Here is a 16,595-nt window from a genome sequence, read left to right as displayed (position 1 = left end):
AACATAGAATAACAGGTTGGAAGGTACCTTGAAGGTCTTCTAATCCAGCCCCTGCTTTAACAGGAGACCTTATACCTGGTTTGGGCAGGTGGAGAAATGGGATCTAAAGGTCTGCATTGATCAATCCATTGCATTTTTCCTCTTTTAAAAGTTTCTATTCTGCTTTTTGATCCAGACACCTCACAAAAGTGAAACCTCTTTTTTTTTTAATTGAAAGAGTTTTAAAAAACAAAAACATTTTCCCCCCTTTTTCCCCCCTCCCTCCCAAAAAAACCCCTTCCCCCCTCCCTCCCCCCCCACCCGGCTTCCCGGGTCAATCACAAGGTATTGTTATACATAAACCAAACATAGAATAAAATTTTCCCTTCCAATCCAAATAACCACATCCAAAGCTTTTCATCTCCCAACCCCCTCCCCATTACATAAAATAACTTTCTAATTATTCAAAGGCAATCTGATATTTCTTAATCTGATATCTGTTTTGTAGATAATCAATCCATTTTTTCCATTCAATTAAATATCTTTCCTGCGTATTGTCTTTAAAAACGCTGAGATTTTAGCCATCTCAGCCAAATTAATAACTTTCAGTATCCATTCTTCTATTGTAGGTACCTCTTCTTTCTTCCAGTATTGTCCAATCAACAGTCTTGCTGCTGTTATTAAATTCAGAATCAATTTAGTCTCAATCCCTGTACAATCCGTTATAATTCCCAAAAGGAAAAATTGTGGCAGGAACTTTATCTTCTTCTTCAGTACATTTTGAATAATCCACCAAATTCTTATCCAAAAGACCTTAATTTTCTTGCAAGTCCACCAAATATGAAAATATGTAGCATCATCACAATCACACCTCCAACATTTCGCTTGGATATTAGGATACATACATGATAATTTTTTGGGATCTAAGTGCCATCTATAAAACATCTTATAAAAATTTTCCCTTAAATTCTGTGCTTGTGTAAACTTAACATTTCTAACCCAAATTTTCTCCCATGTTTCCAACATTATTGGTTCCTGAATATTCTGTGCCCATTTTATCATACAATCCTTTACCAAATCCTTTTCCGAATCTATTTCAAGCAACACATTATACAATCTCTTTATATGCTCCTGGGTCTGATTTCTAATTTGCTTTATTAAATTTTCCTCCCTTTGCATTATACCAATTTTTTGATCTTCTTTCCATCTAGCACTTATTTGCCCATATTGAAACCAAGTATAATTCCTCCCTTCTTCATTTAATACCTGTAATGATTTTAATTGCAATCTACCTCCTTCAGCATACAAAAGTTCTTTATAAGTAATCATTTCCTGTTTCTGTTCTATATTTATATTCTCTATTGCATGTCTAGGGCTCGCCCATATAGGAATCTTGTAATCTAATTTATAGGAATATTTTTTCCAGACCCGTAGAAGTGAAACCTCTTAAAAGCCACAATGTCAAAATTTAAAAGTCATTTCAAGGAATGAATAAGGCAGGTCTTCCAGCTTAAATCCTCAATTTGTTTTTTGGCCTCTTATGCACAGCAGCCTTCAGCTGCTTGAGTTGCGGATATAAACTAGCTGGAAAAGAGATGAAGTTCTTCAGTGGAAGAAAAAATGCTTTTAAAAGTTAAAAAAAAAAACCTCTGATGATCACGCGGCTCAGCTGGGCCAGGGCGGGGGGCAGGGATTTTTGCTACCGGTTCTCCGAACCACCCACCTCCATCGCTACCGGATCAGGTCATCTGGTCCAAACCGGGAGCATTTCACCCCTGCATCCTACCTAACTTCTAGTCCTGTCACCTACCTAAAAAAAGAAGAGAAAGAGAGAGAAAAGCAAATCAAAACAACAACAACAACAACAACAAAATCATCTATCCATCATCTCTTGCCCGCTTCAATACTTTTAATTGCTAGGCTTTTTTTGGCTTGCCTCCCATATTCCTCTCTTGAATCTTTATCTCTGTCTGTATCTGCTTCTTGGTTGTTCGATCTAGGTTGTCCAGTCTTTTCTTGAAAACCTCCAGTGATTGAGTATCCACAACTCCAGGATGCAAGCTGTTCCACTGAGTAATTGTTACCACTGTGAGGAAATTTCTCCTTAAGTTCCTTCTTCCTTCTAAGATGTCAACATCATTCTTCCTCCTAATCCAATTAAAACCTTGTGGTTGTTGCTAATAACCTCTCTTTCTTTGAAGTGCCTTCTTGACTTTTCCACTTCTCTACTAACTTTAGGGATTTTGGCAGTCTGGATGTCACCTTAGGAGGAGCAGCTGAAAAACCAAATGTTACGATTATAAAGAAGAACCAAAGTCTACGTAATAACAGTCTGCAGCCAACAGGGGTAAGGAAGGAAATGTTTTAAATAATGTTTTAAAGTTGAATGACTTCGCTGTGAACTGCGATGAAGACTGGATGTCCACCAACATTAGGGTAATCTTAGAATAAAGATGTTGAAGGATTTCCGGAGAATGGATTAGTAAAGTATCAAATTTAGCAGAAATGGCAAAAATTTCTGCCTACTTGAAAGACTGTACACAAGAAAAATATATTTTGGAATGGAGGAAGTGGATTGATTATATTCAAAATAAGTATCAGATTAAAAAATATCAATAGTTTTTGAGTGAAGTTAGGAATTGCTATGTATTAGTTTAAGAAAGAAGGGAATTGATAGTGTGATGGTGTGAAATGGAATATGTTTTATGTTATATTTTAGATTATGTTTGTTAGTTACAATACCCTGTATTCTGTTCTGGGAAGTCTCGGGGGGGTGGTAGGGGGGAAATGGGGGGGGGGGGAAGGGGAAGATTATAAATTGATTGGTTGCCATTGTACAGGAATAATGGTAGAATTAAACAAGTTGGAATGGTGTAAAGTCGGGACTGCTCGGTAACCACTCCCGAAGGGAAAGGGTAAGGAAAGAGGAGTAAAGAAGGAAGAAAGTAGGTAGGCAGGTGGGTAGGTAGGAAAGAAGGGAGGGAGAAGAAAGGATAGGAGGAGAAGGAGGAGGAGAAGATAGAGGGTTAGAAAGGATGGTAGTGAGAAATGGGAAAGAGGAGGGGAAGTAGGAAAGTGAGGAGAAGGATGGTGGGGAAAGTTGAAGAAGGATGAGAAGGGAAGAAAGGATTAAGGGAGGGAGTGGCAGTCGAGCAGCCCTGATTGAGTATAATTTGAGTATAGGATTGATTGTTGGATAAGTGATTGTATTGTACACTGGTCAAATTGTGGGAATTATTATGGAAAATAAAAATTTTGCCCCCCCCCCAAAAAAAAAGATGTTGAAGGATTTCCTTGAGTGCTATGGGTTGATTGCTTCTACGTTTTATCCATGGAATTCAGCCTCTCTTCGGTGCTGCTAAAAAATATTTTCCCTATCAGTATTAACACAAGCAGGAAACATTTAATCGACTGTGAAACCATCTATTCACTGCCTCTGTTTTCATTTCCAAAATATTAAAGCAGAAGGTTGTCTTCACATTTGCATGTAAAGGGGGATCACCCCCCCAAAAAAAGATTGGTTTTTCTCATCATATAGAAATCTATTCGGAACCATGGATAGATACCACCAGTGGTGGGATTCAGCCGGTTCGCACCACTTCGGGAGAACCGGTTGTTAACTTTCTGAGCAGTTTGGTGAACTGGCTGTTGGAAGAAATCATTAGGGCAGAGAACCGGTTGTTAAATTACTTGAATCCCACCACTGGATGGATGGATGGATGGATGGATGGATGGATGGATGGATGGATAGATAGATAGATAGACAGACAGACAGACAGACAGACAGACAGACAGACAGACAGACAGACAGACAGACAGACAGACAGACAGACAGACAGACAGATAGATAGATAAGCTAGCTAGATGGATACAGATACAATGGTGGGATTCAGCTAGTTCGCACCACTTCGGGAGAACCAGTTGTTAACTTTCTGAGCAGTTTGGTGAACCGGTTGTTGGAAAAAATCATTAGGGCAGAGAACCGGTTGTTAAATTATTTGAATCCCACCACTGGATACCACACTTTAAAAAGAAAAACGCAGCCAAGATTTTGCTGTTATCGGCGGACAAATTAAAAAGAGTTTCTTGTGATTTATGCTTTCAGTGCACCATAACGCTAAAAATCTGCTTCTCACCACCGGAACCTAAAATGGTTGCCCACCGAAGAAAACATGATTTAAAGAAATTGAGTAAGTAGTGGGTATTTATTTTGTGGGGGACTAAAGTATGTTTTGCTTGGAATTTGCATGGATTTTAATTTCCGATTCCTTGACTGTTTTGAGCTCTTCGTGTTTAGAAGACAGTAGATGTTTTGTAACATCAAAAGAGATATGGGTAACAGCTGTGTGTTCCTATTAATGAATTGGAGCAGTGGTGAAAGCTGAACTAGTTTACTACCGATTTGCTGGCTGGGCATGCACGCCATGCGCCAAAAGCACACTGTGCACGTTCATCTGCAGTTTTCACAAATGCGAGCTGTGCATGCGCATGTGCAGTGCGCGCCAAAAGGAAGCTTGGGAAGGTAAGTAGAACAGCACAGGGAATTTGATCAGCTGTGGTGCGCGTGGGAACCTTTTTTTAAACTTTTTAAAAGCATTTTTTACTACCGGCTCGGACAACAAGGTAGTAAAAAATGCTTTAAAAAATTTAAAAAACAGCTCCGACGCGATCACAGCTGTGCCGCAATATTATCAGAACCTTTTTTTTTCACTTTTTAAAAGTATTTTTTACTACCTATTCACCAGAACCGGTAGTAAAAAAAATGCTTTTAAAAGGTTAGAAAAAAGGCTCCAACGATCACAGTTATGCCACACGATCATCGGAACCTTTTTTTTACTTTTAAAATATTTTTTTAGTACCGGTTTGGGGGAATAGGTAGTAAAAAAATGCTTTAAAAAAGTAAGAAAAAAAGGCTCTGCCGAACTCACGGCACAGCTGAGATCGTCGGAGCCTTTTTTTTTTACTTTTTAAAAGCATTTTTTACTACCTATTGGCCCAAACTGGTAGTAAAAATGCCTAAAAAGTAAAAAAAAAAGTTCCGATGATCAGCTGAACGATACACAATCTTTGGAACTTTTTTTTTTACTTTGTTAGCATTTTTTTGACAACCGGTTCTCCAGAACCGGTAGTTAAAAATTCTTTTAAAAGTAAAAAAAAACAACTATTCAGACGATGGTGCGTCGCTCAGCTGATCATCTGAATTTTATTTTTTTTACATTTTTTACTACCGGTTCAGCAAACCGGTAGCATTTTTTACTACCAGTTTGTGCAAACTGGCTTGAACTGGTAGCATTTCACTCCTGAATTGGAGTAAAAAAAAATTTTTGGACAAGTTCATGACATGGGACAAAACTCACTTAATTATCTCATTTAGCAAACAAATTTTTGGGCTCAATTATGGTCGTTAAGTAGAGGACTAAGTGTACAGACCCACTCCTGGATATTTGAACCAATTTTTTTCCAGGAGGAAAGATTCTGTGTATTTGGGGCTGAATGTAAGGTCAGTGGGAAGACCCTGAGCATTCACACTTGATTGAGAACTGACATGATGGTCTATTGATGAAGGTCCTGGATTAGCTATAAGGAGACCCTAAATCTAGACTGCCTTTAACCATAGAGGTTCTCTGGAGGACAATGACCCATTCTTTTTTCAAGAGTTATAATTTGGAGAAAACTAGGAGGAGGTGTGTATATATATATGCTGCCTTGATCTTCCAAAGGAAACGTGAGAAATAATTCTAACAAATTAATGAATATTTGTGTCAACTCGCAAAGCATTCCTGGTCTGCTGTTGAGTTGCCATGAGCAGGAAAGTGGAGGGGAGGACTGACGGAGCAGTTCAGCAGCCATGTTCAAAAGCACATTCCATGCATACCTTCTTCAAGGTTGGATCTCAGATTTAGCAGAGCCAGCATGAGAGACATGGTTTCTACAGCCTGCGAAAGTGCCTTCCTGGAGAATGTGCTTTATGACACAAACCGAGAGGAGTGGGGAAAAACAGGGTCAGAGTTGAGCCATAAATTATATGCAGCAGAGTTGGCTTCACCCAGGAAGTTGCTGACATGTTGCTCCTAATAAATAACTGGATTTCTTTTGAAACTTGGCTCAAGGCTCATGAGTTGATTAGGGCATCTGTCGTAACCCCGACAATTTGAGGGTTTAAGAAGAATGTGCCCCATAAAGGCCAAGAGTTGATAATGCTGCTTCTTGTCTTCTTTCACAGTCTTCTGCCCTGTCTTTGCCAAGACTTCTGTCACAGAAGAATTTACTCTGAAAGAAACCGAGACACCTCAAGTGCCAGCTCCAACATCAACCACCATGAAAGAGCTTTCCAACAAGAAGCAACTGTTCCAGGTAATGCAACATCTCAGCTCTTGATATGTGAAAGAAAGAAAGACATTGAGAGAACTGGTGGTTTTTCAGTAGATATTATTTCTGTTGTAAGAGCAAGTCTTATAAATGGAAATGGATCTTTAATAAACTCTGAACAACACAAATCATTTTACTTCAAGAATGGTCCCACCAGTACAATGTAAAGCTGTACAAGGACTTAACAGAATAACAGAGTTGGAAAAGACCTTGGAGATCTTCTGGTCCAACCCCTGCTCAAGTAGGAACCCTATACCAGTGTTGGAGAACCTTTTAGCCACTGAGTGCTGAAACAGAAGCATACACGCGTGGGTGGGTGGGTGGTCCCAGAAAATGGAAGACCAGCTCCCCGGTGCGCATGCGTGGGAGCAATGGAAACCAGAAGAGTAGTTCCCTGGTGTGAGCTGAGCTTCCAGTTTCCAGCATGCTGTCAGGCCTGGAAACCATACTAGGCCTTAGGGTTCCAGACGCCGCCACATTTTTCCCCTGAGGGGAAGAAGGGGGGTTGAGGGGTATGGTAACATTCTTCAAGCGGTCAAGGTCGGATGATGTTCACATCTGCAGGAGGAGTGGCAAGAAGATATTCGAATGAACTGGGAGAACGTGGGACCATGTGACCAGCAAAGGGGTTAGGGGGGTGGGACTCTTGGGGTTAGTATAACTGGGAAAAGAATACGGAAGTTTCAGTTTTGGAATTTCACTCATCGTGTGCCAGTTTCCTTATGCTAGTAAAGAACTCTGAAAGACAACGGCTTCTGAGGTTTTTTTATGCAGAAGAGATTTTTCTGGAACCTTGACACATGCACATGTGCATGTATGCTGGTCACCTGGTCTTCCAGTTTCTGGTGCACATGCCCATGCAAAGACCAGCTGGCTGGCTCTGTTTGCCACTTCCGGCACGCATGCTATAGGTTCGCCATCATGGCCCTAAACCATTTCAGACAAGTGACTGTCCAATCTCTTCTTAAAAACCTCCAGTGTTGGAGCATTCACAACTTCTGGAGGCAAGTAGTTCCACTGATTAATTTCAGGAAATTTCTCCTTAGTTCTAGGTTGCTTCTCTCCTTGATTAGCTTCCACCCATTGCTTCTTGTCCTGCCTACAAGTGCTTTGGCAAATAGGTGGACTTCCACTTCTTTGTAGAAGCTCCTTAGATATTGGAACACTGCTATCATTTTACCCCTAGTCCTAATTTTAATTAAATTAAGCCCTTTTCATTAAACTATGAAGACTTTCATTAATTTATAAACAACTATTGATAGTTCCCAATGATACAATTCCAGAAACTCTTTAGGACCCTCATATTAAACCTACAAGAGCTAGTCTTCAAAAATCTGAACAATATACATAGATGGCTGCAAAATGGTCATGTTTTCTGTATTTCTTCAGTGACATCTCATGGTCATCCCGATTTTTACAGGCCATGTATGGTGGTCCTAAGTTGGAATGACACATTCCTGGGGGGAAAAACCTGAACGTTTCTGTTTTCCTCAAAAGAAACAGAAGTTCCTGAAGCCAGATAATAATAATAATAATAATAATAATAATAATAATAATAATAATAATAATAATAATAATAATAATAATAATAATAATAATAATAATAATAATAATAATATATTATTATTATTATTATTATTATTATTATTATTATTATTATTATTATTATTATTATTTAATTTCTATACCGCCCTTCTCCCGAAGGACTCAGGGCGGTTTCCAGCTAGGTAAAAACACAATAAACATACAATATACAATCAATATACAGTTAAAAAACCCATTAAAAAACCTATTCAATTTGGCCCATAAATTAAAATACACACTAAACCCCTAAAAACCATAAAAACCCCATTAAAATTACTAATCATTTTATGCCAGCCCTGCGCGGAAGAATAAATACGTCTTCAGCTTGCGGCGAAAGGTCCGGAGGTCAGGAAGTTGTCGAAGTCCTGGAGGAAGCTCATTCCAGAGGGTAGGTACCCCCACAGAGAAGGCTCTCCCCCTGGGGGTCGCCAGCCGACATTGTCTGGCTGACGGCACCCTGAGGAGGCCCTCCCTATGGCAGCGCACAGGTCGATGGGAGGCAAACGGTAGCAGCAGGCAGTTCCGTAAATAACCCGGTCCTAAGCCATGGAGTGCTTTAAAGGTGGTAACCAACACCTTGAATTGCACCCGGAAGACCACAGGTAGCCAGTGCAGCTTGCGCAGGAGCGGTGTTATATGGGAGCCACGAGTAGCTCCTTCTATCACCCGCGCAGCTGCATTCTGGACCAGCGGGATCATCCCATTTACAGGCTACTGGCCACTGGCACACAAAGCTGGATGACCCACCAGCGTTCCTGAACCATTTGGACAAACTTCATGAGGACATGAAATGGGGCATCTTCTAAGAAAGTTTGCAGGATGGGACTGACCAGCCCTTTCTCCCTTGCAGGTGCGAGTTATCATCATTGAATGTCGACAACTGCAAGAAAACAATGTCAAACCGGTGGTGAAAGTCAATATTGGAGATTACACGTTCCGGACCAGAATCAGACGTGGAAACAATCCATATTATAACGAGGTTGGCATTCTGGATATTATTTTCTGGGATTTGAAGGTTTTTCACAAGCGTTTTGCTCAGTTAGAAAAAGACTAAGCTAAATGATATTCAATGAATTGAACCGTAGCTCCAGGAATTGGGGGGTGGGTGTCACCAAGGATAGAGCTGGACTTAAGGGTATCTATTCCTCTTTTCTTTTTAAGCAGGTACTTAAAGTACAAATTTATTTATTAGTTTGTCAAACATGTACAAGATGGCAGGTATAGGTATAAACATAAACAAAGGAAGTAAGTACAGATAAATGGGGACAGTAAGACAGGGACGGTAGACACGATGGTGCGCTTCTGCACGTCCCCTTTACGGACCTCTTAGGAATGGGGTGAGGTCCACGGTAGACAGTTTAAGGTTGAAACTGTGGGAGTCTGAGGATGTAACAAGGGAATCGGGTAGTGTCGTGTCCCACTCCTCCGCTGACGGCCGGGTCAGGGAAATCCGAATCAGGCTTGCCTCTGCAGCTCTGCCCAAAGTCCTAGCAAAGTCCTCAGAGAAGGCAGGAGACCAGTAAGTGACTTCAGCAAGATAAGTTCGACTTTGCCTGACTCAGAGACTGCCAGAAAGCAGATCCTTTATATAGGCCATGGGGTGTGGCTCCATGACTCAGCACTCATTAAGGCCTGCCCCTCCCTTCCTTCTGTTGCCTCCGCCTATCCAGTCTTCTGATGTGAGGGTGACTCCAATCAGCAGCTGTTGGAAATAAACTTTCCTCAGGCTCACATGCTGTGGAGGAGGGGGAGGGGTCTAGCTGCTCCGTTTGCCTGGGCATGGAGCCAGGGCTGGGGCCGGGGGGTGCTCCCTCCTCTGCAGCCTGCTTGGGCATGGAGCCAGGGCTGGGACCGGGAGGTGCCCCCTCCTCTTCAGCTTGTCTGGGCATGGAGCCAGGACTGGGGCCGGGAGGCATACATTCCTCCGTGTTCGGGAGCAGATAAGAAGGCCCCGGCTGCTGTGAGAGCATTCCAGGTGTTGACCAGTCTGTGGGCTGAAATCGTATCTTCTGCATTCGAGTTTGGAGCGGTTTACCTTGGGTTTGTATCTATTATTTGCTTGTGTATTATTGCAGTTGAAGCTGAAGTAGTCATTGACAGGTAGGACATTGTAGCAGATAATTTTATGTACTACGCTTAGGTCAGACCAAAGGTGATGTAGTTCTAAATTTTCTAAGCCAAAAATTTCAGGGATAAGTGGCGTAAGGTATTCTGTTGTGAGCAGAGGAGTGGAGGACTCTTCTTGTGAAATGCCTCTGGACTCACTCAATTGTATTGATATGCAGTGCGGGTTCCAGACAGATGAGCTGTATTCGAGAATTGGTCTGGCAAAGGTTTTGTATGTCCTAGTTAGCAGTACAATGTTACCGGAGAAGAAGCTTCGCAAAATTGGACACACAAGGAATTTGTCTCTGGTGCATAAGCTTTCAGTCTACAATACAAGCAACGAGTGATAAATCATGACCATAATCATCATAAACTGAAAGAAAAATAATATTTTAAGGTAACGATCAGGAACTGGGAATCAGTGTTCACATCCTTGCTTTTCAGTATTGTCCTGTTTCGGTTGTGCAACCTTTGTTGAGGGGGAAAAAGTGGCGTTCCAAAAATGGCACTTGCTTTTTAGAAGCATGTCTCTACTTTAAAATAGTCACCAAAGGCCAATCTAAAGTCCATTCTTGTGTACAATTGCAAGAAAATAACATGAAACTTTGGTTTGCTTTTCTTGTAGACCTTCGTCCAAAATTTCAACGACACCCCTCTTCACCTTTTTGATCAGTTTATCACCATACAGGTAATAAAAACAACAACAGCAACAACAACAGAGTTGGAAGGGACCTTGGAGGCCTTCCAGTCCAACCCCTCTTGTGTTTGTCCTTTTTGGATACGGCTAACGAAATATTCCTCCTGGCTGCAATGAAGCTGCATTGTGGCAGCAGAAACAACGCTGACAACGAAACCCAAGTGCAGCAATCTTGAGTCCAACAGAACCACTGGTGGGAGAAGGGCGAGAAATTAAAAGTTGGCATCCAGATGTTTATTCCAACTATCTGGAAACGAAGGTGGATAGAATAATCCGTAATTCTATCAGCATGACAATTTCAGTGTAATTGCTTCTCATTCCCAGGGGAGCAGAACAAAACAGCCCACACAACGGATAATTAAATTGAAAACCGGCTTTAGGGAAGGAAAAAAACCAGATACAGCTTAATTAAAATCCTTCTACCCATTTGATGTGCTAGTGCACTTATTTATTTATTTATTTATTTATTTATTTAGATTTCTGGACCACCCTTCTCCCGAAGGACTCAGGGCGGTGTACAACCAAGATAAAAATAAACAATGTACAATTAAAAACAAATTAAAAAACTTATTATACAGTTTGGTCGATAGATTAAAATATATAAAAAATCTAAAAAAAACCCAATTTAAAAACTTAAATAACATTTAAATTTAAAATCTAGACAATTTAAGAAAGCCCCGCGCGAACAAACAAATATGTTTTCAGTTCGCGGCGAAAGGTCCGAAGGTCAGATATTTGGCATAAACCCGGGGGAAGTTCATTCCAGAGAGTAGGAGCCCCCACAGAGAAGGATCTTCCCCTGGGGGCCGCCAGGCGACATTGTTTGTAGTGCAATGTTGCAAATGAGCGAGATTAATGTCAAGCACATGGAACCAAGAATGACATGATGACTGACTTGCAGTAGTTTCTTTATGGTTGCTCACTTATAGACCGGAATCTTGCCAGACTAAAGCACAATCTATTTATTTATTTATTTATTTATTTATTTTGTCACAACATCATACAAAAAGATTATATAGTATATACACATATAAACATATATAGGAAGAAGAAAAGAAAAACAATAGGACAGGAACGGTAGGCACGTTTGTGCGCTTATGCACGCCCCTTATGGTCCTCTTAGGAATGGGGTGAGGTCAATAGTAGAAAGTTTTTGGTTAAAGATATTAGGATTATGGGAAGAGACCACAGAGTCAGGTAAAGTATTCCAAGCACTGATGATTCTGTTGCAGAAGTCATATTTTCTGCAATCTAGATTAAAGATTAAATCTGCATTACAATTACAGATAGTTCATGACTTGTAACACGGTTGTTCTTTTTAGAATAGAATAGAATAGAATAGAATAGAATAGAATAGAATAGAATAGAATAGAATTCTTTATTGGCCAAGTGTGATTGGACACACAAGGAATTTGTCTTTGGTGCATAGGCTCTCAGTGTACATAAAAGAAAAGATACCTTCATCAAGAATCATAAGGTACAACACTTAATGATAGTCATAGGGTACAAATAAGCAATCAGGAAAACGATCAATATCAATATATATTGTAAGGATACAAGCTACAAAGTTACAGTCATACAGTCATAAGTGATAGGAGATGGGTGATGGGAACAATGAGAAGATTAATAGTAGGGCAGACTTAGTAAATAGTTTGACAGTGTTGAGGGAATTATTTGCTTGGCAGAGTGATGGAGTTTGGGGGAAAAAACTATTCTTGTGTCTAGTTGTTCTGGTGTGCAGTGCTCTATAACGTCATTTTGAGGGTAGGAGTTGAAACAGTTTATGTCCAGGATGTGAGGGGTCTGTAAATATTTTCACAGCCCTCTTTTTGACTCGTGCAGTATACAGGTCCTCAATGGAAGGCAGGTTGGTAGCCATTGTTTTTTCTGCAGTTCTAATGATCCTCTGAAGTCTGTGTCTGTCTTGCTGGGTTGCAGAACCAAACCAGAGAGTTCTGGAGGTGCAGATGACAGACTCAATGATTCCTCTGTAGAACTGGATCAGCAGCTCCTTGGGGCAGAGAGAACATCCTTTGTTGTGCTTTTTGGATGATGTTTTTGAAGTTTCCACTTCTATTTGCAGGCTTTTGTATTTTGTTATCTTCTCCAGGTCTTTCTCTTCTAGTCTGCGACACCCCAATTAGTATAATAATAAAGTTTTATCATGGAAATTTTTACCTGGTCTTAAACAGGTGCTGAATTCTCGATCTGTCAGAGCTGATGCATTCATTGGTGTCTTTAAGGTGAGCCACTGCTACTGTAATGCTGACCAGATTTACATATTTGGTAGACTTCTAGACTTGTTAACGATACTTAATTTATGCTTTCTGCTCTACTATCTTACCACCTACCATCCTACCACCAGGTCAGTTATTTTTTTCTGTTTAACCTGTCAACGAAACATTTAACCTGTCAACCAAACCTGGAAACCAATCCAGGAGAGAAGCAACCTAGAACTAAGGAGAAATTTCCTGACCGAACAATTGATCAGTGGAACGACTTCTCTCCAGAAGTTTTGGGTGCTCCATCACTGGAAGTTTTGAAGAAGAAATTGGACAACCATTTGTCTGAAATAGTATTGAGCCGTGATGGTGAACCTATGGCATGTGGGGAGGGCACATGTGGGGTGGTCACACACACGTGTGGGGGCAGGGGGAGTCCGGGGGGGGTCTTGTGCATATGTGTGTGGATGGGAGAGCACGGAGAAGTTATGCAAGCATGCATGGTGGGCAGGGCACACACAGGGGTGTCACATGCGAATATACGGAGGGTCAGGGCATGGGGGGATCACGCACGCATTGCATTATCACGCTTTAGGCATGCAACGACAAAAAGGTTAGCCATCTATACAGGTTAGTATAGAGTTTGCTGCCTGAGCAGGGAATTAGCCTGAAAGACTTCCAACGTCCATTCCAACTCCATTATTCTGTTATTGTATCTCCTTCCCCCAAGCTGCCCCTACAAACGCTCAATGCCATAAAATATCTAATCTTGATCTTCCCCAAATCTGGGGAAAGTCAGATTAGGAGCAAGTGAAGAGAAAGAGGAAAGAAAGGTATTTTCAACCTTTTTCTGTGCAGTAGAATTCCTTTTTTTTAAAAAAAAAAGTTAGCGTTTCAAGCTTTTATCTTGCATCTCTTAATATTTTAAATAATTTCTGTAACAATCTCTTAATTCCAATGTCAATGAAAAGTTCAGTCTCCATGTTTTTTTTTTAAAAAAAGAAATCCAAACTGTACCATTGGAAAATTATTATCATTTTGTATAATGTTTAGAATAGAATAGAATAGAATAGAATAGAATAGAATAGAATAGAATAATAAATATGGAATGCAATGCAATGCAATGGAAGAGATCTTGGAAGTCTTCTAATCCAGACCCCTGCTCAAGCAGGAGAACTTATACCAGGGGTCTGCAAACCTGGTTCTTTTAAGACTTGTGGACTTCAACTCCCAGAGTTCTTCAGCCAGCTGGTTGAGGAACTCTGGGAGTTGAAGTTCACAAGTCTTAAAAGAGCCAAGTTTGCAGACCCCTGACCTATACCATCTCAGACAAGTGACTGTCTAGTCTCTTCTTAAAAACATCTAATACCAAAGGGCCCATGATTTCTGGTAGCAAGCTGTTCCACTGGTTAATTGTCCTCATTGTTAGGAATATTCTTCTTAATTCCAGGTTGCTTCCCTCTTTGGTTAGTTTCCAAATCACTGTTTCTTGTCCTGCCCTCAGGTGCTTTGGAGAATAATTTGACTCCCTCTTCTGGCAGCTCCTCAAATACTGGAATACTGCTATCATATGACCCCCCGCCCTAATTCTTCATTTCTTTAGACTGGCCAAACTCAAAACCTGCAGCTGTTCTTCATATGGTTTAGTCTCTTAGTTGCTCTTCTTCTTTTTCCTTCCTGGGCCATTCCTTGTGACTTGTGTCATTCATTCTTTCTGCAGATTGAGATGGGGCTTGTATATGACTCTCCAGGTATGTCCTCCATTCTTACTTTTATTTTTATTTTATTTTTTTATTTTTTTGAATTTATATCCCGCCCTTCTCCGAAGACTCAGGGCAGCTTACACTGTGTTAGGCAATAGTCTTCATCCATTTGTATATATTATATACAAAGTCAACTTTTATTGCCCCCAACAATCTGGGTCCTCAACTCCCAGAGTTCCTCAGCCAGCTTTGCTGGCTGAGGGACTCTGGGAGTTGAAGTCCAAAAGTCTTAAAGGGACCAAGTTTGGACACCCCTGTTATAAAGGATGGAAGGCTGAGTCAACCTTGGGCCTGGTGGGACTCAAGTCTGCCGTAATTGTAATTGCAGGCAGCTGTGTTAATAACAGACTGCATTAGCCTGTTGAGCCACAAGAGGCCCTTTCAACTTGGTCCTTTAAGATCTTTGGACTTCAACTCCCAGAGTTCCTCAGCCAGCTTTGCTGGCTGAGGGACTCTGGGAGTTGAAGTCCACAAGTCTTAAAGGGACCAAGTTTGGACACCCCTGCCTTATGGCATGAGGGATATGAGGTTTTTCCTGTCACATCAGGGGTGAAATCCAGCAGGTTCTGGAGAACCAGTAGCGGAAATTTTGAACAGTTCAGAGAACCGTCAGATACCTCCTCTGGTTGGCTTCAGAGTTTTTTGTTGTTGTTTTTTATTTGCATTTATATCCCACCCTTCTCCGAAGACTCAGGGCGGCTTACACTATGTTAAGCAATATGTTAAGAGTGGGGTGGGAATGGAGATTTTGCAGTATCCTTCCCCCTGGAGTGGGGAGGGAATGGAGATTTTGCAATAATTTTTGCAAAAATTTTTTCCTTTCTTTAAAAAATATATGTATATGTGTGATTAACCATGAATAAAAGAATGTACATTTACAATGTGTTTATAAGAAATAAAATAAAAAACTTTTTTAAAAAATACCACCTCTGGCCGGTCTTAGAGTGAGGTGGGAATGGAGATTTTGCAATATCCTTCCCCCAGGAGTGGGATGGAAATGGGGATTTTGCAGTATCCTTCCCCTGCCACACCCACCAAGCCACACCATGCCCACCAAGCCACGCCCACAGAACCGGTAGTAAAAAAAAAATTGAATTTCACCATTGTGTCACCTGACACCTATTTGTAGTCTTCTAGAACAGGGCCTCCAAACATGGCAACTTGAAGACTTCTGGACTTCAGTTCCCAGAATGGCTGGCTGGGGAATTCCAGGAGTTGAAGTCCACGAGTCTTCAAGTTGCCAAGTTTGGAAAGCCCAACTTTAGATGTTCTCCCAATCCGTAAAGACAAAAATCTACTTTGAGCTGGGGTAGTGCCCAAAACCATGACTTGGAGCCCTTGTTTTTTTCCACTTGGAGGGTTTGCCATTGTCTTCTTTTGAGATTCTTTTCTGACAACCAGATTCCTAGAGATCTCCCACACTAGGTCAGCTCGATTTAGCTTTCAAGTCCAGAAAGGGTCCAGATCCAACTCCTACGGCATTAATGGCTAATCTTTTCAGGACCAAGCGCCCAAAGCACTTGCACATGGGCGCAAATCTGTGCGCATGTGCCTGAACCCCCAAATGCAATGTGCATGAGGCCCCTGCATGTGCCCCCCCACATGCACACATGGCCCTCCACACATGTGCCCAGTGCCCAGTGCATGCGCGTCAGAGACCCAAAGACCACCTGGCCAGCGGGAGGTGCTCACGCATGTGAACTGGTGCACTGGGCACTTTTATTTTCTAGCGTTTTGACTTCCTGTTGAATTTATTGTCCTAGTTCGGAGGTCTGCAAACTTGGCTCTTTTAAGACTTAAGCTTTGCTGGCTGAGGAACTCTGGGAGTTGAAGTCCACAAGTCTTAAAAGAGCCAAGTTTACAGACCCCTGCCCT

At 41.2% G+C, this 16,595-nt stretch overlaps 1 protein-coding gene across 1 annotated transcript in view; it reads left to right on the top strand.

Annotated features, from left to right (window-relative positions):
* The window catches only part of LOC131203925 (myoferlin-like), an 82,529-nt gene that overhangs the window by 3,947 nt on the left and 61,987 nt on the right, over positions 1-16,595 (top strand). Inside the window, exons 4-10 of the mRNA XM_058194651.1 lie at positions 2,218-2,326; positions 4,085-4,169; positions 6,203-6,333; positions 8,783-8,911; positions 10,664-10,726; positions 12,928-12,978; positions 14,678-14,708. Coding sequence (XP_058050634.1) covers positions 2,218-2,326; positions 4,085-4,169; positions 6,203-6,333; positions 8,783-8,911; positions 10,664-10,726; positions 12,928-12,978; positions 14,678-14,708 — 599 coding nt within the window. The remainder of the gene's footprint in view (positions 1-2,217; positions 2,327-4,084; positions 4,170-6,202; positions 6,334-8,782; positions 8,912-10,663; positions 10,727-12,927; positions 12,979-14,677; positions 14,709-16,595) is intronic.

This window comes from Ahaetulla prasina, chromosome 9, assembly GCF_028640845.1.
Source record: "Ahaetulla prasina isolate Xishuangbanna chromosome 9, ASM2864084v1, whole genome shotgun sequence".
NCBI lineage: Eukaryota > Metazoa > Chordata > Lepidosauria > Squamata > Colubridae > Ahaetulla > Ahaetulla prasina.
The sequence above is the reverse complement of the archived record's forward strand: the minus strand, read 5'-3'. Positions and strand labels throughout refer to the sequence as shown.